We start from the raw sequence: 22,655 nt of genomic DNA on the forward strand, positions 1-22,655 counted from the left end.
TTTAATTTGTAATAGATAAATTCCATTGTCCATGTAATAAATTGGAACTTGTACCATGTACGTTCGGCAACGTTACTAAGTAAAACATGACAATTTGACCCAGTAAGTAAGCTGGAACTGTACGGTAAAAGGAAGCCTTGTTTGTTTCCATGGTATTACCACGTTCTTACCACAAAATTTGTAATCGATTATTCCCTTTTCCATGCAATCAACACAAACTTGTACCGTGTATGTTCTGCAACATTATTAAGTAAGCAGTATCCACTCCTGCGATTTGTAGGCTGACCAAGCCCTGACCAAATCTCCCCTTCCAGACTGTAATAAAGTATCAGAAGACAAGAAAATAAACAGTAGGACTGTCAATTAATGAAAATTTCTAGAACATGTAAAACTCTTAAGATAATTTTTTTTGCCAATTAAGAAAGGATGCTGTTCCTCTGGCCATTGTGTTTGGTCATATTAAAGGCCCACTATGCAACTTTTTTAGCAAAAATTACATTAAGTATGCAGGTTGAGAGTTATGCTGATGGTTCTGCATCCATTTCTGGGTCGATTGGTGGGTGTGTCATTTTCCAATGTGGCCTCTCCAGTGAAAAAGCGCATATGCAACTTGATCTGCTCGGACCGGGACATTCCGGATGTGACGCAGCGGAAGTATCCTCGAAAATGTAGTCAGATTGTAGTTTCGAAAATGCTTTACGGCACAGACACCGGCTGTATATAAACAGCCAGTTGCGAGGTAGTTGTTGCATTCATTATGGATCCATCGACCCATACGAGACCCAAGAGGCGACTGTCGGCGGAACAGAAGGAGAATAAGAAGAAGTGGGACCGGAGTAGAGATAGTACACGTGTGAACATAGGGCAAGCTTTTGCGGAATGGCGTCAAGTAAGGGAATCCGAAGACTGCAAAACGGACGCCGACTTGGCGTTGTTGCTGTTGAAATTGTAAGTAGCATACCCTTGGGGGAACTTCGTCTTTGTAATGTGGTTTGATAGTCTGTTGAACAATCTGTTTGCGCGACTGTTTTATTGTGAGCCCTGTATGTGTTTTAGCTTGGTTTCTTGATGGCTAGCTCGCTAGCTAGTGGGGGTTTAGCGTAGCAGTCACTTGCTACCAAACAACATGTTTTTTTTGCGTTCTGAATCCAGGTTATCGTTGTGTTTTCAGATATCGCGATCGGCCTTCGAATGTCGCCTGTATCATGCGATATGTCCGGGTGCACATAATAGCACTAATGCAGTGCCCTGACCTCTTCTAGTTAGCACATATTCGTCGGGAACAGAACTGTAACCGGAAACTTCCAGCCTTCTATCTTTACCCATGTTATGTCTTCTGTTTGTAAAAAAAACGTATTTTCTTTTGTCTCAGTTTTAAGCGATGGCAAACAGGATCTACGCCGAGCAAGAAGCGCCCAAGACCACAACAACCACCGGTGTCAAGCATCACGGAGGACTCTGACCTGTAAGTTCCTGTTATATCTATACGTTTTTGTACACCCGGCCTTCATTCGAATGAATTGTAATGAATAAATTCACAATCATGGACGACCGTGTTTTACACACAGCGAAACACAGTTGACCAAGCAAGATCTTGGTGTGCAGCCACTGGAGGAAGAGGCAACAATTAAAGGTTTTGAATAAGAGGTATGTGCATGCCAGGGTAGCCTGCCTGTCTTTATATCTAATGGTGTATTTTTATCCCCATTTAGATATTCATTCTTTTGTAAGGATGTAAATTCGAACTGGTAGATTTCAATCAATGGATTATAAATGGTTTACTATTGGGTGGCTGGTAGATTAAATCCAAGTGGCTAGTAAATGTTCATGTATTAACAATTAAATTTCCACACATGATTCATTGTAGCATGAAGTCCCTGGGCTGTGGTGAGGAGGAGTGCGACTCTCCAGATGAGGGGCAGGCCAATACCTTGCAGGACTCCATGCAAGTATCTCTCTGCAGTACATCACTATTTAATTTACTCACACTAAACCTTTCCTTGTATATGACATGTGTGTTTTTCTCACACCCAGCATTGAGATAGATGATTTCATGCAAGACCCTGTTAATTTGGACCTGGATGATGGATGATGATGGATTTGTCCCTTCTCTTTATCTAAGGTATGTCCCTTCTCTTTATCTAAGGTGTATGTTCCCTTTTACCACTAGGACTGCCTCGAATTCAATTATGCAAGTACCCTGATGCTAAAACAACAGTTTTTTGTTTTAGCAAGAAACAATGTTGTCATTTATTATGAAGTACTTGATTAAAATGTTCCTATTTATACAGGAACATCTGTGCCAACACACTACAGCTACCTGAACTTTGTTTGGATGAAGCAGTGCTGGACTTTGAAATGCCAGAACCTGTTGATGAGGAACCAGATAATCTTCCTGGGCAGCGTAGAGTTGTGTCTGAGGAGGACCTGGTTGGTAAAAGAGCCAATATCGCCTTCAATGACAACCTCCTTACACTTGCCAACCGCTTGAGTTTGCCCATGAAAAAGTGCAGCCACAAGGACAAACAGTCTGGAGCATGCCCTGGTGCTCGGCCATTTCGGATCAATCTCAAACCAAGAGGGACTGGTGTCATTTTGGAATGGGTAAGATTGTCTCAGAGTACCATATTAAGCGCTATATAAATGTCATTATTATTATTATTGTTTTGTTTGTCAATGTGATTTTCTATGTTGATAACTCATCCCCCAAAACAATTTCACAACTGCACATTGGAGTTGGGGGCTCTTGCCTGTAGAGGAGGTACAATTTGTATTTAAATAGCCTAACCTTTTTATAAACAGGTGTGCCCATTTGCTTACAGATTGTCTAGCTGTTGATTTTAAATGCAACTGTGACGATGTGCATAGATGTGCATAGATGTGTCAAAGCTGTGAACATTTGTTTGTGATTGCATGAATATCTTGTGTGAATAACTAATTTCTTTTCTTTAGCTGTGTCCCTTTGGACACACAGTGTGGCAGTGGAATTCACAGCCGATACTAAAGTTCGGCATGCAGGGTGGTGATTTTATGCTGTCCATGAACATTCTGCTGTCCGGCAACAACTACAGAAAAGTGGCCCTCCTGTTCAAATTCATGAACATGGGTATGGTTGCAGAGGGCACACACTTCAGGCTGCAGGATGCCTACTGCATAGAGCCTGTGCAGGAATACTGGGAGAAAACCAGGGCGGAAGTCATAGAGCGCTTGCATGAAAAGGACCATGTTGTTGTCTTGGGTCAGTTTTCTTTTGATTGCATTTATATATTCGTGAAAAACTAACTGTCAAATTCAAGTGGGAATGTCTGCTCTAATATTCTTTATTTCTGTTTGCTCTATTCACTAGGTGATGGCAGCATGGATTCTCCTGGTAAGTTCGGTAATGTAAATTGTGTTGCTTTTGGTTATGAGTATTTCCACTGTTTGAAGGGTGACAAGCTGTACGTACTTTGCAGGTCATTGTGCCCAGTTTTGCACCTACACCACTCTAGAGCAAGACTCCAGAGATATAGTTTACATAGTTTCGGTTGACAAACGTGAGACTAGCCGAAATTCTGTGATCATGGAGAGGGAGTGCTTTACAAGGACCATGGATGTGCTGCTCCAGGAACTTCCCATTAAAGAAGTGGTCACTGATGCCCACCCCCAGATCTCTGCCTTGCTAAGTAAGGACTTCCTCATCCGGATTTTGCTAATGTCCATGTGATGTCTTGCCTTCAAAAGTCCTTAGAAAATGTGTAGCATTCTGCCTGTCATTAGCAACTGCCTGATTTAGGACGGAAACGGATATCTGAGATTTATCAATAGGACCGGTCAGTGTAAACATATCATTTCTATGTCAGTGCTGAGAGACCGTCTTGTCTGAACCGGTTGTCTTTTCGTAAAAGACACCAGCTTGAACACAATTCGAGATGGATACCCCCAGTTGGTTCACCAGGTCAATTGTAGCATTGGTGTTAATCTTTTATTTGTATTTTTACAGATCCCGAGCGTGGCAAGTACAAAGATTGGGGTATCCAGCATTCACTTGATATCTGGCATGCTGCAAAAAGTCTGAGCAAGAGACTTTTCCGGGTAAGCTTTTACAACATTGTTCCATACTGTACTCTCAGCCATCAGTCATCTAAAGCCATTCAAAAGTTCGGTCAAGTTGGAGGTGCTCTTTGGATGGGGAAACTTCATGGCCATAGTACAAGTGTCTTGGAATTATTGAGGGTTTATTTACATGAAGCATGTTGGTTTGTTCTAATATCCTGGCATAACTGATGTGACAAGACATGGTTGAAAAGTAAATAAACATTTCTTGTGTTTCAATTATGTTATGTCCTTCAGGCTGGGTCCAAAAAGGAGAACAGTGGCCTTCTGGTGTGGACAAGGGACATAGTCAACCATTTTTGGTTTTGCAGCAAGAAGGCAGAAAGTGAGGAGCAGTTCAAGGTTTGTTGACTAAAGCCCTTTTCACATTTAACATTCTGCTATTTACAGCAACTTTGCAGAATATTTATATCTCGTTAATCGATCTGAGGGTGATTCACTTATACTGCTTTGTATTCAGACATCGGTGTCCTTACCCACCTCAGTTGAACAGTCTGCATTTTTTGGGGGGGTAGGGGTTTCAGTGGGTTGGCTATGGCAAGAGGTGTGAGTTCTGGCTATTCTACTGTGGCAATGCACATCAGAGATATTTGCATAGAAGCGGGCTGAAACACGACCTAAGGCCAGTATATTTTCAGAATATTTTCTATATGTAAATGTCAGGATATGTCTTTCACATCTGCAGTCCTTTGGAACAACGCCGGCTAAGTGAAGGCAGTTTCCATAGATGTGAAAATGGAATAAACTTGCTTAGTATTTATTTCAAATAACTTGTCATGCTGTCCAATATAATTTGAACCTCTGGTTCATGTTCTTTTATTTTTGTGTAGCTGACGTGGGTTGGTGTGCTACACCACGTTCGTAATGAACATGTTTGGGCCACCGGCTGTTGTGAACATGAGCCCCTGGACGGAGACAGTAGAGATAAGCCCTGGATCGTACAAGGTAATTAAAGAACAATAATACAAGAGCAGAATTGATTCCCCTGTATGGATGCAGCCATTTCATTCTCCATGTGTGATGTGTTGTGATAACAGATTCTGCTCCTGTATGGATGCAGCCATTTTACTTACTTTGTGTTGTGTGTTGTGATTACAGGTTCTGCATGTCACAAGGCACTGACTGCAATCGTGCTGGAAAATAGGTTTTTGAACCTGGTGAAGAAGTTTCTTAACTTCAGGTGAGCATTTTCGTTGGTATTACTTTTAGATGCACCACATGATTTTAATGTCACCACCTGATTTCACTAAGCAAAGAATTAGGAGTTTGATGCAGTTGGTCAGGTCTTGGTTCATCATGTACTCCAAGAATTAGGTGAGAACCTGAATGTACTGACTGAGGTTGTTCCAGCTATTGACATTTTTTTCAATAATGAACATGCATATTCCGAGATGCCTGTTTTGGGCATAAAACATAATTTCAAGACCTGGCCAACTGCAAACCCCACCCCCCACTATTTTACTTTACTTTACTATGCGACTGTCGGTGTATGTATTGGAAAGCATAGCTGTTTTTTCTGCTAACGGTGTTATTCTTATCTATTTCCCACCAAACCCCATAGGACCACATCAGACCTGGAGAGTTTCCAGAACCACGTCCTGATGTACGCAGCAAAGCGCATGGGATACACACCCTTTGTGTACAAGACACGAACCCTTCTAGCGGCTATTGATTATAACAAGCACAACCAACGTCAGGCAGCACGCAACAGGGAAGGGCACAAGATGTAAGTTGTTAGAATTTTACTAACTAATGTCAAGAGAACTTTATTATGGTTCATAAGCGTTGGGCTAAATAATGAATCTATCTCATCCTTTGACACCAGGTACAAACGGTCGTACAACAAGAAGTCAAAGAACTGGACAGTCAGCACGATTAAGGAAATAAAAGAGTACAGCTATATATGGGAGATACAGACAGCCATCCTGTCCCGTAGGATAGCAAGTGGAACTGGCCTGCCCCGAACCGTGACGATGAGGGCTGGTGACCCAAGGCGGCTCGGCCTGCTTGCCCCTGTTCAGCCACCGCCCACATCCGAGCTAGTGAGGGTGCAACTAGCACGAGGAAACATCTTTCCAGAAAACCCACCAGAGGATGCCACCCAATAGCCACGCCACTTATTCCGTGCTCTTTTTTGTGTCTTTCATTGAACAAATATAACAAACTAAAGATACATATAACAAATTCTTTGAAATTTAGATAAAAAAATAGGTGTTGCGCACATCCAAAGGTAATCTCCAGGTGGTAGACAATTGTATTAGGTTTGTTATTTTCAGCTACAGATGTAAATTGATTTACTTTATAAAGTAACATTGAGGTGTATAAACTGCAGTCGTATAAAAAAAGGCGGAAACATTTTAAAACGATATACAAAGATTTTTATTTACAATGGCTAAACATCTAATCGTCTAACTCTGAAGCCCGTGTACTGGCCCCTGGTGTCAGGAAAAGTGTCCCTCACTTTCCACACACAGCAGCTGGGTATGACGACCCGTCTGCCCACTCCAAGGCGGCCATGCTGCCACAGGACAAACTGTCTGTATGCAGCATGGCGAAATTGTCTCTGCTCCACTCCTGGCTCTTGGCTGTCCTCGAGAGCAAAAACGTCGTTCCAAGCAGCCCTCGCCAGCCGCAACACCCCCTCATCCAATACATAAAATGCCATGTATGCCATGTTGCCGATGCAATTGAGTGGCAATTGGCGACAGCATACTTTCTCTAGGTCAGTGTCCATCTCCCTGCAGTGTCCACAGGTACACCAGTGGGGGAGAGCTCCGTCGGGTTCAGGGTGCAGGGGTTCCTCCAACAGTGACATGACGTCAAACATCATGCCTGGAGACCTGTTTAGGATTTTTTCCAAAATCGTGTCCTTCTGGCCAGGCTCCAGACAGTCTAGTTTTTCCTTCAAGAAAAAAAGTAGAACCATTTATATTACAGCACTGGGGGAGGCCTAAAATCAAATGGCTGATATCTTGTTGGGTTGTGAACATTGTAATTGTAAACATTGCGGTTGTATACAAACCTTTGTCTCTGCTGTGCGGCGCCTCTGCAGATCTTCGAGTCTATTTTGAGTCTCAGCATCAAGGTCCCTTGACCCCTTCCCTCCTCGTTTGTTTCTACCCCCCCGTGGAGTTCGTTGCTTTCTCCTCGAGCCCATCGGCACAGGAGTGAAGTCTGACGACGCGGTAGAAGTTGAGGTCTGCAAAAGCATACAATGATCTGATGTAAATAATAAGCATACCATTTTTGATAGAATAAATTACAACATAGATTACTACACCTACTTGAGAAGATACATAAATGTAGACTACGGTTGCTGTGCAAATTGTTCATGCTATCGTCATGTATTATGTTGACCGACACTAAGTAGGCCTGACACCTGACACCTGACACTGACTAATTAAATCTAGGATAAAACATCTCCCCATCAACGAAACAAAAACGATGGGTTTTTATTTAGTGTAACAACACAAGAATACAGTACTTTAATATCAAAGACATTGTCTACTCTTCATGAATAGATAGAATACACACGTACCTCAGACATCCTTCAGACGCTTTGCCGGCTCCTTTGAAAACAAGCGCACACGGGAGAAGTGGGTGGGGGCGGTGCGTTGTCAATTAGTTTTTACGACAGTGTTGTATTCCGAAGCTGCAGGGGGAGCTGTGTACTGAATAATGCGCGCACAAAAACAGCGAAAACCCAGAAACAGCGAAGAAAAAACCAAAGTTGCATAGTGGGCCTTTAAAAGGAAAAAAAAGGCATAGCCATAAATACAGGTAATAGGACCAGCCTACCCAGTGGACTGTAGCAAATGTTACTGATCTTTCCGTCATACATCTAGGGAGACACACCCACTTGATGTCACTAAGGCAAAGGAAAAGGCTGTGTGTGTATCCCCGTGTGTGTGTGTGTGCCTGTGTGTGTGTCTCTGTGTGTGTGTCCATGTGTGTATGTGCGTTCCTGTTTGTGTGTGTGCGTCTGTGTGTCCCTGTGTGTGTTTGTCTGTGTTTGTATCGTCTAATAAGTTGGCCTATTCATCGTAAACAGATGGGGATGTCTGTCCTGTTACAGAGACTCTGCCGGAACAAAAAGTCCCTGTTAATCTGGATGCTTGTGTGTTTTGTGCTATTTTTTTGATGTTGAATGACTACTGCAACTATCAATCACCACACTGTTCAATAATGCCCCAATAACACTTGTCCTTATGTCTCTCTCTAGCTGTGCTCCAGGGGTCCATATCGCTCAACAAGGTAGAAATAAGTGTGGGCGAGTCAAAGTTCTTCATCTGCACATTTAAGCCTGCGCCGTGTGTGAGTAAGTGTCTGATGGTCTGTCTTAGGATATTGGACTTGCCTTCTACTGGTTCCTCTCGCACATCAATAGAGGGAGACTGTCACCCTTCTGCCTGCTCTTTCATCTCTACGTCGCCATCGCGGGGAGAGGGAGGGAGAGAGGGGTGGCGGGGAGAGGAGGGAGTGTGTGTGTGCGTGGAACAGTGGAACAGGTAGGACATAGGAATGGCCAAATTGTACCGGGGGCGAAAATTGTACTGGCATACGTCATCAGTTGTTGACAAATTCCAAACCTGCCTGGCAACAGACGACGCGATCATCTGTTGCCTGGCAATGGGCGATCGCGTCGAATGACGTAGGAAGGTTCTTGAACATTCGCGAACTTTCATGCTCGTTCATTGCACTCCTTCATTGAGCGTGACAAGACAGAACACTTATTTTACCAATAACATTTATTGGCGTTGCTAACTTTATATTTGTATTGTATTTAATTGTTTAATCGCATTTAAGAACATCTACGGTCATTCATTCGCACTCCTTCATTGAGTTATTAGCGTTGCTAACTTTATTTAATTGTTTAAACGCATTTAGCTAGTAAACTGAGAGTTTATTTTCAGCTTCACTTCATACACATACAGGAATTTCTTTGTTACAATGGAGTCCCAATGGGGTTTCCGCCCAGTCAATCTTCGTCTCAGCATGCTATCAACCGCGCCCTGGTCTGAGGTCCGCATGGATTGACCTCGTTAGCCAAGATGACCCAAGGCTGAAAGGCTGAGGTCAACATGACTTGACCCCGCAACATTCCTGTGCTCCATCTGTTCTGAACCCAGACTCTGCAAAAACCTATTAATAATCATGGTTTACCATAGAATATACTCACTCATTTCTACCACAATAGATAGATAGATAGATAGATAGATAGATAGATAGATAGATAGATAGATAGATAGATAGATAGATAGATAGATAGATAGATAGATAGATAGATAGGTAAGCAGATAGATAGATAGATTTTAGGGTCATAGGTTTTTCTTGTTGATTGAAAATGGTGTCATTTAATTCTATTTTCTTGTATCTGTCGTCTCAGATGTACGACGCAAGGCTCTCTTAAACGGAGAAAGTCCATCTTAATTCATCTTCCATTTTCACAAATTAGTAGGCCCTGCAAAGGAAACTGAATTAAGTTATAAGCAATCTCTCTCCCTCTTTCTAGGGAATTGCATTTACTACCTTGGGGAGAATGGCCTTTCAATGAGGAGGGTGATCCTCACTGAGAAAGAGAAGGATGAGGTGCTGACAGAAGTCCATACTGGCCACTTTGGATCCAAGAGGATGCAGGACAAGATCAGCCAACGCTTCTACTGGAAGACAATTACCAGAGATACGCAGGAATGGGCAAGTGATGAATTTGTTCAAGTTGTTTGATCCAGATCAGCTCTAATATTTCCTGTGATACGCTGATGCCGCATGCACATGAGATTTAAAGAATAATTTATAGCGATTGCCTTATATAAGTAATTGTTCATTCAATCTACTGTGACACGCAAAGAAAATCGCCTCTACTCTAGAGCATATTATTAAATCTGTGGTGTTTAATCTCCTTGTTTTGTAAAGGTGAGAACCTGCATGTCATGCCAGAGGTTTGAGCAAGTGAAAACTGAGGCACCAGAGTTGAAGCCCATCAAACCGAAGTCACCATGGCATATGATTGGTGAGATATCTTGCTTTTGGGTTCTGTGAAACGGCTACAACCTCTCGAAGTCATAGTTTAATTCGTATTATTTTCTTAAAGTACTGCCTTTTGCCTTTTATATCTCTATAACGTCATGGCCTGTGGGCATGGGTTTATTTCTGTCCCTACTTAGGTGTTGACCTAATTGGACCATTCAAAGCCTCAAAGAATGGGAACCGCTTCTGTCTGACAGCAACTGACTTCCTCACCAAGTGGGTGGAGGCCAGGCCCATCAAAGACAAGACTGCAACTGCCACATCACAGGTGTGTAAATCATAGCAACATTTGCAGCATAGTCACATATTGTGAATGCGGAATGTTGTTACAACTGACAGAAAAGTTTTGGGGGGGGTGGAGAATGATTTTAGTTTATTTTGATGTTCCACAGGCTTTGATGGACATTTTCTACACCCATGGTGCTCCTGAGGTCATCTTGACAGACCAGGGTCGGGAATTCTGGAACAAGGTGCAGTATTTACACATATAGATGTGTAATTTAACAGTGATTGATTAACACTGGCAAACAAGAAACCTAATAACTTGAATTCCTTAATTCAGGTAAACAAGTCCCTGTTTGAGGAGTTTGGTGTCAAGCACCGAATCACATCAGCATACCATCCTCAGGTATAGTGCATATTATGTATGGGATAATGTACAGTGAGACGGTCATTATTGAGAAATAAACCCCAACAGGGTGATGCAGGACCCCGACGCGAATATGATCAGGACTGCGTCCATAGCAAAAGTCTGTTATTCATAGCAGCGGTCTGCTATACAGAAATAACAGACCGTCAGAATCGAATATTCAACAAAGCTGTGTAATAAAGAAATATAACTGACATAAAATGACATCGATAAGCTTCTAAATAATGTTACTATTAACTTATACATATTTGCATACCCCTTGCTTGTACTTTGCTGTTTTTACAGACCAACGGACTGGATGAGAGGACCAATCAGACATTGAAGAGGTCCATTGCCAAGACCCTTGATGGACAACAGGAGAGGTGGGAAGACAAATTAAAAGAAATTGTGTTTTCTAATAACTGTTGTGTCCAAGCCTCTTCCAGGTATTCGCCCTATCGTCTGATGTATGGACGGGAGCCACGTCTGTTTTCAGAGGTGTGTAGTGGTTGACTTTTTCATATGACCATATTAACAATTTCTGTATCAACATTTTTACTCTTCGGGGAGGTAATTACACTTTGTATGGTATAAGGAGACGACTTAACAGTGGGGAATCAACATGAAAAGTATATGTGTCAAAATAATCAATTCTATAAAGCTGAACATACTTTTATTGCTTGTCCTTTCCTATGTTACTTAAAACCACTGGAGATCTTCCAGATGATGTGGACATTGCTTCTCCAGATAACAAGGACATTGAGAAGTACGTCCAGGCAAGGGCTGAGAGCGATGGAAAGGTCATTGACAAGGCAAGTGTTTTATAAATGGGAAGCAAATCATTATTTATATTAATATCATTATGTATTTATGTTTTTTTCCTTATATTTGAGGACATCACGAGTAGTTAAGCTAGTTGCCTTGCACAGAAAGGCAATTGTGAGGGCAGAATATTCATATATCGATTAACTATCCTGTATCAGGTGATTGCCAACATAGAGAAGGCCCAGGAGATACAGAAAGAGGCATACAAGAGGAGGACCAAGAGGGGGACCAAGCGCTTCAGGATCACACCAGGCATGGAGGTCCTGAAGAAGAATGAGAGGAAGCGTGGAAGGCATGGTCAAACCATGGAGCCAGATTGGCCAAATGTGTTTAGGTAAATGGTTAAGATACCCAAAAATGGTTGAGACATCAAAGGCATCACATTTCGAGGACCCCCTCGAAAACAAGATGCTTCATCTCAAGGGGCTTATCCTGCCAATAAATAAATAAGATTGATGGTTATATGTATATTAGAGCTGTCAGTTAAACGCGTTATTAACGGTGTTAACGCAAACCGATTTTAACGGCGTTAGAAAAATTAACACGCGATTAACGCAATTATTTTATTTAAAAGAAAAAAATATTTATATATATCTTTGTCTCAAAACAAAGAAGCAGTAGCCTGACTGCTATGTTCAAATGACATTTGTTCAAAGCAGTCGTTTAATTGCACTATAGGCTCTTTTTTTGTATCGTCCTGTTTTGATCAGTATATGCCAATGTTGTTATCAATAAAAAATCATTTGCACAAGGTAAGCCGATGCACTTCACCATGTTGATAAGAGAATTTATATGAGAAGAATTATGGGACAAAAAAATCAAGGGATATTTAGCATAGAAAAATAATTTGCGATTAATCGTGAGTTAACTATGACATTAATGCGATTAATCACGATTAAATATTTAATCGCTTGACAGCTCTAATATATATATATATATATATATATATATATATATATATAAATATATATAACAAAACTCATCTAGCTCTCACATTGATGTTTGATATTTTCAGGGTTACTGAGTTTACGGACAATAACCTTGTGCAGCTGGAGACCTTGGATGGAAAGCCATTGAAGACCAGGACACCCTATGCTTCAGTGAAGCCTGTGCGGAGAAGTATGTTAATTGAATTATTAAAATCTAGACTATAGACTATACTAATAGACTATACTGAAAAGTGATAATGAAGCTTTTTGATAAGGTGCTTCTTTCCCCTTTAGGATCCCAGGCTGCCTGGCCCACCAAGGAGACTGTGTCCAATCTATCTGAGACTGAGTCAGCAGATTCAGAGTTGGAGGAGGACCCACTAGAGGTAAATATTTCTTAATTTCACTTAATAAATACTTTGGTTGCTATATTACATGCTCACATTGTTGCTAAATGAGTGAGATCTTTGTTTTTTTTGTTTCAGGACTTGGATGTTGTCATCACTAGTGTCTAGCCAGGCCGGGCTTATCGAGCTTCACTGAGCAAAAGGGTGGAGGACTTCAGGGCCATGCTCAGCAACCCAAGTACTTGGTTTGATGACCATGCTATGGATCATGCTCAGGCCCTGCTTAAGGCTAAGTACCCCAACGTCAACGGGCTCTACGCCACAATCTCCCTAGCCTTGCTGTCCACTTTGCCCGAGCCAGCACAAGGGTTTGTATAGATACTCAATGTTTCTGCAAATCACTGGGTTACGGTAAGTGACATTGGCTGCCAGGGAGGTTCAGTAAACATTTTTGACTCCCTAGGACACACCAGGACAGAGGTCTTCATTGAACAGGTCACAGGTCTGCTTGCTGCTTTCCAGGGAAGAGTGTCCGACTGCAGTGGCCTGACATACAGCAGCAGGCAGGTGGATCAGATTGTGGACTGTTTGCTATTGCCAACAGTTTTGCTCTCTGCAGCGGTGAGGGTCCCACCACAGTCCAATACCATCAAGGACAAATGCGCAGTCACCTCTTTTCCTGTTTTCAGGCTGGAGAAGTGCAACTCCTCCCTAGAGCCATGAGGTCCCCCACTGCTGAGCCATTCGCCATTGATGTGGATGTGCACTGCCTCTGCAGACGGACCATCGGGCAAGGAAAAGCACCTCTGGTCCCATGCAGGTGATAGGCCCTTTCACCAGTCCTGTCTTTCCCATGTACAGAATATTTATGAATACATTTGTCCAAATTGTCAAATCATATTCTAACTATTCTGCTCAGTTTTTTTCCTTTGTAGGACTGGTAGGTATGAGTCCCTTTGCTGGAGAGTTATTTGGTTCTTAATATTCAGATTTTCCTTAATAGTTCTACTGTCAATATTGCTGTTCGTATGTTATGGAAATTGTATATATTTAATGCATCTTCTAAACAGTATAATATAGCCTGATAAATTATTAATTTCTGGGATCAATAATATATGTTCAACGCTTTTGCTATTTTTGATTGTACAGCACTTTGGTCAACCGTTGTTGTTTTTACATGTGTTCTATAAATACATTTGAGTTGAGTTGCGTCAGCCTTAAAAAAAAACCTAAAAAAAAAAACCTCTCTAAAGGTCTGTACCTTGACGTCGGTGAGTGGGCTTACTACTAAAACAGACCTTTTTTCCATGCCATTTCGGTTTTCATTGTGGATTTTTTTCCTACTTTGTCTATCCTTATCTCAAAGACATCGTGACAGGAAGAGTTTACCATGCAAGGGCCAAAGAACACCAGAGACATCAAGAATCAGCATCTTTTGGAATTGTGGTGCATCAACCTGAACCTGGAACAAGCTAGACCTGTCACTCAGCGCTTATAAATGACATGCATCAAGAAACTGCATTATCACCTTTTTCATTTTATATTGAAGCATGATCATTACATATAAGATTGTTCTTAATGTTAGTTGTATATCTGAGGCAAATAATTAAATGTTATTCATATGTGGCCTGTGCTTGTTTTGTTTTCATTTTCAACTTTACCTTACTCAAATTAATGGTAAGATTTAGCCCAAAAACCCACTATATCAAGGATATTATTTTAATTATTATTTTTATTATTTTATTTTTATTATTTTACTTTTCTATACATATATTATAAACGTATATATTTATATTATCAATGTATTTATCTATTTCTCTAAACAGTAATAGCTTAATGTTATGGGGATAACGTGAAAAAAAACAAAACCGTTACTAAATGCCTGCTCACCTATCTACCTATCTATCTATCTATCTATCTATCTATCTATCTATCTATCTATCTATCTATCTATCTATCTATCTATCTATCTATTATCTGAATTAAATTGCGGTAATTGAATTAACATAGGGTGACCAGATTTGAGTTTGTAAAAAAGAGGACACTTCGTCGCGGGGGGGGGGGGGGGGGGGGGGGGGGGGGGGGGGGGGGGTAGTGTATAGCATGCCGCACCATGACCATGTGAATGCATACAAATGTCACAAATGAAATGACAAAAATGACACAAATGACAATATGAACATCTATTTATTGAACTTTAACAAAATTGCAAAGTGCAAATGTAAAACAAATCTTTTTTGTGGCATTTAAATGTGTCAATAATGATAACAAATAAAACATTCTAAATAATAAATTCTTTATATGGCCACATTAAAATAAGAAAATTAGAAACTTTTCAGTCCTCCTCATATATTAAAGCAATAATGATAACAAATACAATATTCTAAATAATAAATTACTTATATGGCCACATATTAAAATAAGAAAATTAAGACACTTTTCAGTTCTCCTCATGTGGTTGGCAAAATTTCTCTGAAGACTGAATCTTACCCAGGAGTTGGCGATTACCTATCAAATAGGTATGAAAGTCCTTGCAGGTCATGTTTTTGAAATTGTGCCGGGTGCACAGAATCCCCTTCAGCGATTCAACAGACAACCGATTCCTCTCCTTGGTCCATTGGGCTTGCATCAGGGAAAAAATTCGCTCGACATTTGCATTGTGAGCAGGTATTGCAAAAAAAAACTGTGCAATCTTGAGCAGCTCTGAATAAAAATCTACACTTTTGGATTTTTTCCAAGAATTTGGTCCACCTCTGGTGTGCTTGAAGTTCACTGAATTCTTCATCGCTGTTACTTCTCTCAATGAATCTCTTGAGATTGGTGACCTGATCAAAGCACTTTGCATCATCAATTGCCACCCCTTTTTCAGCTAGGTGCCTGATACAGCCCTCAACATCATTCCAGTCAGGTATCTCACTCAGATCCATCCACATGAAAGTGGAGAACTCCTCCATGGGCGCCATCCATCTCTCTAAATACGCAAGACACGCACTGTACAGGCCCTGTACGTCAGCACTGAAATGGTCACACCTTTGACCAAATCCATCTCTCGCTTTTGTGCCAGCATGCCCTTGACCTTAAGAGGCATGAAGTTGTTTGTCTTCCGTTCATGAAGCATGGTGTGGACCTTGTCAAGAATTTTTTTAACTTCCACAACTGAATTGTTCTCCCTCTCCATCTCCTGAATGCGCGTCTGAAATATACACATGAGAGAATGCATTTGCCACAGGTAAATCTCGCTGAACTCATCTTCAAAAAACTTTTTGAGCAGCATGGGTGGTTTTTCCTGAGACAAAAAGAAGGCTTTCAAGGCTGGATACATCTGCAGCAATCTCTCGATGCCTGGGAATAATGAGAGCCACCGTGTCTTGCTGTGAGAGAGGAGAGTTCTGTACTCGACATCAGCAAACTCACAGTACTCCTTCAGGTTCTCTGTGCGCACAGTATAGATATGAAAATGTTGATACATTTTGAATATGATGTTCTCAATGTCAACATCCAGTGTGTCTGCTCCATGGTGAACACAATTGTTTAGAATGTGTGCTAGACAGCCCACGCCAATTAAAGATTTGTTCTGCAAGGACTTTTTTAAGTTGGCAAAAACATTTCTCCCTTCCTCAGGACGCCGGATTCCACCAAAGTTGGTATTGCAGTTGTCTCCTGTAAATGCAATACATTTGGAAAATATCCCTTTCTTCTCCAGTGTTTCTCTGATGTATTCTGTAATGGTGTCAGCTGACTCATTTGGGGTGCTTTTAATTTCAAATAATTTACTTTGCAGACCACCATTCTTCCAATCAAAATATTGAATGAGTAGAGGGAATATTTTCTCAGCTCCATGATTGCTGCCATCAGTAGACACGCCACAGTACGGGATTTCTTTAAGTGCTTCCAGAGCAACTTCCAACAGAATGTGGGGCTATCACGGCATTAACAATGGCTTCTGTCTTGGTGCGAGCAATTGAGATTTTTTGAGCTGTCACCGAATCTGGGAAAATCTTTCTTAGCAAACCAGATGTGCAGTCCATTGATCTGTAGCTGTTGTGATGCTTTATAGTGTGAAAAGCAAGGGTACCTTCTGCAGCCGTAACAGAAGTGTCGGTTTTACTCACAAAAAAGTCGGTCACTTTACTCGATGAGCTCTCTCCTCTTGCTGCAGTTTTGTGTTTTGCAGAGTGCACGTGAGCTTCCAAATCGCTGCAACCTTTATTTGCCACTGACACGAAAGTGCCTGCTCTGCATGTCATGCACTCAGCTTCCGAAGCATCACGGCCGAGGCGAAAACATGGGTATTTTTTCTTTAGTTCGTCCGTGAACTTACATTTACGTTTAGGCATGGCTGCAGATGTAATCTGCAGGTGCTCAATGTTGCCAGATTGGAAATGGCAAAGTAACGTACCAAAGGCTCAAAATGGTCGTATTTGGAGGATAATTATCGTGGCTCTGGCAACCCTGAGATCGGTCGCCCAATGACAGACTCTCTCTACAGTCAGCTCGCGCAAGAAGGTGGAACGTAAGGGAGATACCATTTCCAGAACTTGGAAGGCCGTAATAACCATAGACATATACAATGGTAATAACTAGTAGGTTATGTGAAAGACCCAGAAACACAAATATGTGACGAGGCAAAAAAAAGAATAATAATAATAACAATTTTTATTTATTTTTTTTGCGACAAGGCAAAATACCGGACGTTTTTGGAATCCCTGCCGGACGCATTTTTTAGGTCTCGAAAAGAGGACATGTCCGGGAAAAAGAGGACGTCTGGTCACCCTAATTAACACCAGCTAGCTAGACTATGATACACTTAAAACACTCAGTTTACTAGCTAAATTTGATTAAACAATTAAATACAATACAAATATAAAGTAAAAACAAGTGTTATCTAGCGATCCGTTATCTGTATTATGTTATTTGGTGTTCGGCAACATGAGCGCAAATGGTTTTTGAAACCTGCTTTAAACACTCAGTTTACTAGCTAAATTCGATTAAACAATTCAATACAATACAAATATAAAGTAAAAACAAGTGTTATCTAGCGATCCGCCATCTGTATTATGTTATTTGGTGTTCGGCAACATGAGCGCGAATGGTTTTTGATACCTGCTTTAAACACTCAGTTTACTAGCTAAATTCGATTAAACAATTCAATACAATACAAATATAAAGTAAAAACAAGTGTTATCTAGCGATCCGTTATCTGTATTATGTTATTTCGTCTTTGGAAACATGAGCCGAATGTTTTTTGAAACCTGCCCGGCAACGGACAACCCTTACGTAATCAGTTGTCAACAACTGATGACGTAGGCCGGTACAATTTTCGCCCCCGGTACAATTTTTACGTGACACCGCCACTGGTCTGTGGAACTCACTGATTGAAATGTTGACATTGGTTGTAACAAAGGCTGCCCTACAGAACTACTAAGCAATGAGCAGCCGCCTTTGTCAAAAGTAGACTGATCATTGTTGGCCACGTACACTATTCCATCCATGACAGTAAGCACAAGAAAAGTGTCACATTTTGCAATATGCTGATCAGCTGCTTAAACCACAAATGAAGTGTTTGATCCATGGATTTGGACCTAGAGAAAGGACACTGGTAAAATCAGGTGACTCAGAGGAAAGCATTATTAGATTGAAGCAAGTCAGCAATATGGAACGGTAGGTTTAAAATAATTTGTCAGAATCCTCATTAGTTGCATCTTGAGCACATGCAACATGCCTTCATTGAATACTCACAGCAAACACAACTTCACGTTTGATCTTTGTAACGTGTACTTCAGGTTCCAGAACAAGTTCATTCAAAATGCATAAGTTTTATTCTCTACAAACTTTGGGACCTATCTCCGTCCTCAATTTTTCACCCAGACTCCATTCAAATTTGTAAATATTCAGAATAGCTTGGAATTCAATTAAATTCAATTCAATTTTATTTGTATAGCCCTTAATCACCATTACAGTCTCAAAGGGCTTAACAGGCCAAATATTTGTGACACCCCCCTTTACCCATGCCCCCACACGGGCAAGAAAAAACTCCCTTGAATCAGCAAGGAAGAAATCTTGAGAAGAAACGCAGTGTAGGGGATCCCTTCTTCCAGGGATGGTCAGGAGTGCAATGGGTGCCACAATTGGCATACAGGTAAATACATGTATATCATATTAAAATGGTGATGGGGTTCTGGCCGGTTATCCATGAGGAGAGTCCAGGCATCCAGTCCAGCACCCGCAGCACGCTACAACTGACAGAATAGTGAATTATAACGGAAAAGTACATAGTGGGAATGTATAATGTAATAAGAAAAGCACAAGCAAACAGAGTAGTCTTCACTACGCATCTGTTGTTTTCACACTCCAAATGCAACATTGTAGAGGTGCGTTTTGAGCTTCCCTTTGAATAGCTCCACAGTCAGCTTCCCTGATCGCTGATGGCAGCCTATTCCATAAAAAGGGGGCTCGATAGGCAAACGCTCTCTGTCCAGCCGATTTCTTTTTAACCTTCGGCAATGAAAGAAGGCCGGCTCCCGAAGACCGGAGAGACCGAGAAGGACTATAAGGAATAATCTGCCCTCACTTGCTTCTTTTCAGAATTTAATATTTTATACCTGAGACATTCTACTTTTTGAAATATCTTAACATGGGAGTCAATGGGAGGACAGCAGAGCCGTCCTCTGGCACTACAAACTGTTTAAGACGTAACTAAATCAATTGAACCGTTTACCATCAAACCATTAAACAAATCTACACACTTGTATCTTCAATAATATCCAATCGTAATTTCGATATCATTTCAACTTTATTCAGAATCGTTTAGTTTCATACCGGCTTCGTTTTCAGTTGGTCTCATAGATTTACGTCGACGCTGGAGCATGATGACATTCAACAGTGTTGCCAGATTGGGCGTTTTCCCCCCCCACTCTTGAGCTACTTTTAATTACGCACCGGCTCGCCATTTTCTTAGACAGTGCAGGGCAATATATTTGACATTTCAGATTCTTCAGTTCAATTAATTTTAAATTTGTTGCAATGCTTTGCACTTTTCATTTTGTTTCCAACCAGTTACTTTTTCTTAATGGTATGCACATTTACATTGTTTACTCCATTTAGACTTTTGTTCAAATCCCTTCACTTGATTTAAGCCATTTAACGTTTCTTTATGGCTCACTTTGCAATACAGCACTCTTTCTGCAGGAAATGCATTTTCTAATATTTATAACACTGCCCGCTAGGGTGAGCAGGCATGTTTTTAATGAAGCAGAGTAATATGGAACGGTAGGATTATAGTCATTAATCATTTGTGCATAGTACAACCAGTTAATCACCAATAAATCTAATTTGACATCCACCACGCATGACACAAATTAAGTTGTGGTAACCATAATTTATTATTGCGTTAAACAGCAGTGTGGTTCTGGTGTAAAGATATGGTTTGTCCCAGAGATCTACAGCCGCTGTTCAAGGATCAGGGTGTCATCCAGCACTGGGCATTATCCTCTTTAAGATCAGCTCCAGGCTGCTGTGGACTCCTGGCCGCTCAGCGCATCACCACACAGGAACACCGCTGCTCCTGGGACCAGCGTCTACTTTGATCTTTGCCTCATCTTCCTCCTCTTACGCTTCAGTCTGTTGAAACAAAGAACAGGGATAAGGGACTAAGACACAAGTTGCAACGGCTGGGGAGCAGCAGGGGAACAGGGATGGGAGATTGAGACAAGGTGGAATGGCTGGGGGAGCAGCAGGGGGAATATTACTCAATAGCACGAGTCGGGAGGCAGAAGTCTGGGTAGAATGACTGGGCTTTACTAGTCGATAGGTCGGTACACAGGAAATCAGTTGGAGATCAGGCAGACATCTGGAAGGGAGATGGGAGAGTCGTAATCGGGAGCAAATGGGCAGGAATCAGAAAACCAGGAACCGTAAATATCACTCGGAAAATGCTGGGACGCTTACACAAAGACGAACGGGCTCAGGAAGGGAAACGCGCTGCCTAATTCCACTAGGAGAGGAATGTTGATGAGGGACAGGTGAAAACGATTAAGGTGAGTGAGGACAATCAGCGATGTGAGAAACTTGGGGACGGAGTGAAATAGTCAATGAATGGGTGAGATGCGACGCAAGGTCCCAGACGAGTGGTCCTGCCCTTAACGTATTACAAATTTACCTGCAAGCCCCAACGTTTAAGAGAGGCACTTTAAGCCTTATTCAGTAGGGACATCTCCAACAGGCAGGTGTCCCTCAGCACTAGTTATGAGTGCTCCGGTCATACCAGGGACAGGAATATTGTCCACTGGTTTCTACTATACACGTCCTTCAGTTATATTTAGCAAACGTTTCTATCCAAAAAGAATTACAACAAGTACATTTGTCAGAAGGATAAACAATCATATCTCCATTGTTACAGTATGGATGCCCATAGAACCAAGTACCAAGCATTTGCAATCGCTAGGTTAACCCATTCCCTGAGATAGCTAGAATAAGATCTTACACAATGCCAAGTACTGTTGCCAAGTGCAAGAACGTACAACATACAGTAAGTGTAAGAGGGGTGGGAGGCAATGCAGAGTCTAGTTGAACTATCCTGGTTCAGACCTTTACATGTCCTAGGTGACATTAACAATAAGGTCTGGCTTTATGCACAGCGATCAGTAGATTGCTCACACTAAACTGAAAACAGTTTACGTCAATCATGCAAAGACCCAACTGTAGAACAACCAGCCAGTCAATAGTCAGCAACATCGATGCTAGCCCCTATGGATGCTAGCCCTCTGCTATAACATGCCTAGACATGCGCCTCACAGGATGCAGCGCAACCGGAATCAATAGTCACTGTTCAGGAAGAATACTAATGTTGCTGTGGCTGAGCACACTTTATATAAAGGGAGCAAACTGTTGGAATCCAAGAGTTTATTGAAACCCAGTGACGGTTTCTCACATCAAGATTCAAGATGAGTGGTTTTGGTTTACAGGATATTAGTCAGTGTCAAAACTTTCTTACCTGCGCATACGCTTCTTCTTCCACTGAAAAAGAAAAATACACGTTATCAACACCCCCCAGTGACACATTTTACATTAGGTAGATTATTTGATCCAAAAAGACCTACAGTAAGCTAGCAGAATTGTTGGCTTCTTGTAACTGACAATACCACAAACAGGGGCAAGAGTCAAAGATCTGCCCAAGTATCAATAATGTAAACTACAGGCCGAGTATGAAGTAAAAATAAAGAACCATTTCAGGTAAAACACAAAATATAGCATTCCTTTGGTTGGCTTACCTTGCCTCTCATGGTGTGGTAGGTCTGAGGAAGGAAGACGAACACATTATTAGAGACTGCAGACAACTGTTATGTCTGGAGGATTGGGTCTGATTCTGTTGAGGACCCGGAGAATTTGGTCACGTACCTTTGAGCTATGAGAGCAGCAGAAAGAAGAAGTCAGAGAGGGAAAGGGCGCTATTTATAGAGGAGACGGTCGCCCTGTTCTGATGGCTGGTTCAACCTGTTGATCACTGATTGGTCAACGAGCAACAGGTGTGCGGCCTCCCCTGGCCCTAGGCTGTTTCCCAATGTCAAGGAAGCATGCTCAACGGCCGCCCTTTTAAGGACGCTACGTCATAGAACGCCGACAAGCACTGTTCCAATGTTGAGGACACTAGAAAGCCGCGCCATTTTTGCGTCCTTTGTTTTGGAGAATTCCGAGATTTTTCAAGGATGCATCGCTGCATCCTAGACGAGCCAAAACTACCCACAATCCTCTGCGTTCACTGGGCGGGTTCTTGAAAATGGCAGAGCAGTACACGTTCGAATGAAG

General features: G+C 41.6%; 2 protein-coding genes and 1 long non-coding RNA gene across 6 annotated transcripts; 1 reads left to right on the top strand and 2 right to left on the bottom strand.

The window, feature by feature from the left end:
• The first annotated feature begins 554 nt into the window (after positions 1 to 554).
• LOC130371638 (uncharacterized) lies at positions 555 to 6,522 on the top strand. 4 transcript variants are annotated; one of them, XM_056577478.1, is made up of 11 exons: positions 555 to 948; positions 1,373 to 1,465; positions 1,569 to 1,647; positions 1,868 to 3,238; positions 3,347 to 3,665; positions 3,983 to 4,074; positions 4,333 to 4,437; positions 4,926 to 5,040; positions 5,194 to 5,275; positions 5,657 to 5,821; positions 5,921 to 6,522. In XM_056577478.1, exons 5-11 carry the CDS (start codon positions 3,563 to 3,565, stop codon positions 6,201 to 6,203), a joined length of 945 nt encoding a protein of 314 aa, XP_056433453.1. In that variant the 5' UTR covers positions 555 to 948; positions 1,373 to 1,465; positions 1,569 to 1,647; positions 1,868 to 3,238; positions 3,347 to 3,562; the 3' UTR covers positions 6,204 to 6,522. The 4 variants fall into 4 exon arrangements, with proteins under 4 accessions (XP_056433453.1, XP_056433452.1, XP_056433454.1 ...); XM_056577477.1 differs by having other exon boundaries at positions 1,868 to 2,122; positions 2,292 to 3,665; XM_056577479.1 differs by having other exon boundaries at positions 1,373 to 1,647; positions 1,868 to 3,665.
• On the bottom strand, positions 6,239 to 7,487 carry LOC130371640 (P2X purinoceptor 7-like). Its single transcript, XM_056577481.1, has 2 exons — positions 7,118 to 7,487; positions 6,239 to 6,997 (listed from the first exon to the last, which is right to left on the bottom strand). The coding sequence occupies exons 1-2, from the start codon at positions 7,337 to 7,339 to the stop codon at positions 6,488 to 6,490; spliced, it is 732 nt and encodes a 243-aa protein (XP_056433456.1). The 5' UTR covers positions 7,340 to 7,487; the 3' UTR covers positions 6,239 to 6,487.
• A 12,722-nt stretch (positions 7,488 to 20,209) lies between these two features.
• LOC130371933 (uncharacterized) lies at positions 20,210 to 22,353 on the bottom strand. The gene is made up of 4 exons (XR_008893233.1): positions 22,248 to 22,353; positions 22,121 to 22,144; positions 21,844 to 21,866; positions 20,210 to 20,471 (listed from the first exon to the last, which is right to left on the bottom strand). It is a non-coding gene; the product is annotated as an uncharacterized LOC130371933 (long non-coding RNA).
• Between the last annotated feature and the right edge of the window lie 302 nt (positions 22,354 to 22,655).

This window comes from Gadus chalcogrammus, chromosome 18 (genome assembly GCF_026213295.1).
Source record: "Gadus chalcogrammus isolate NIFS_2021 chromosome 18, NIFS_Gcha_1.0, whole genome shotgun sequence".
Lineage (NCBI taxonomy): Eukaryota > Metazoa > Chordata > Actinopteri > Gadiformes > Gadidae > Gadus > Gadus chalcogrammus.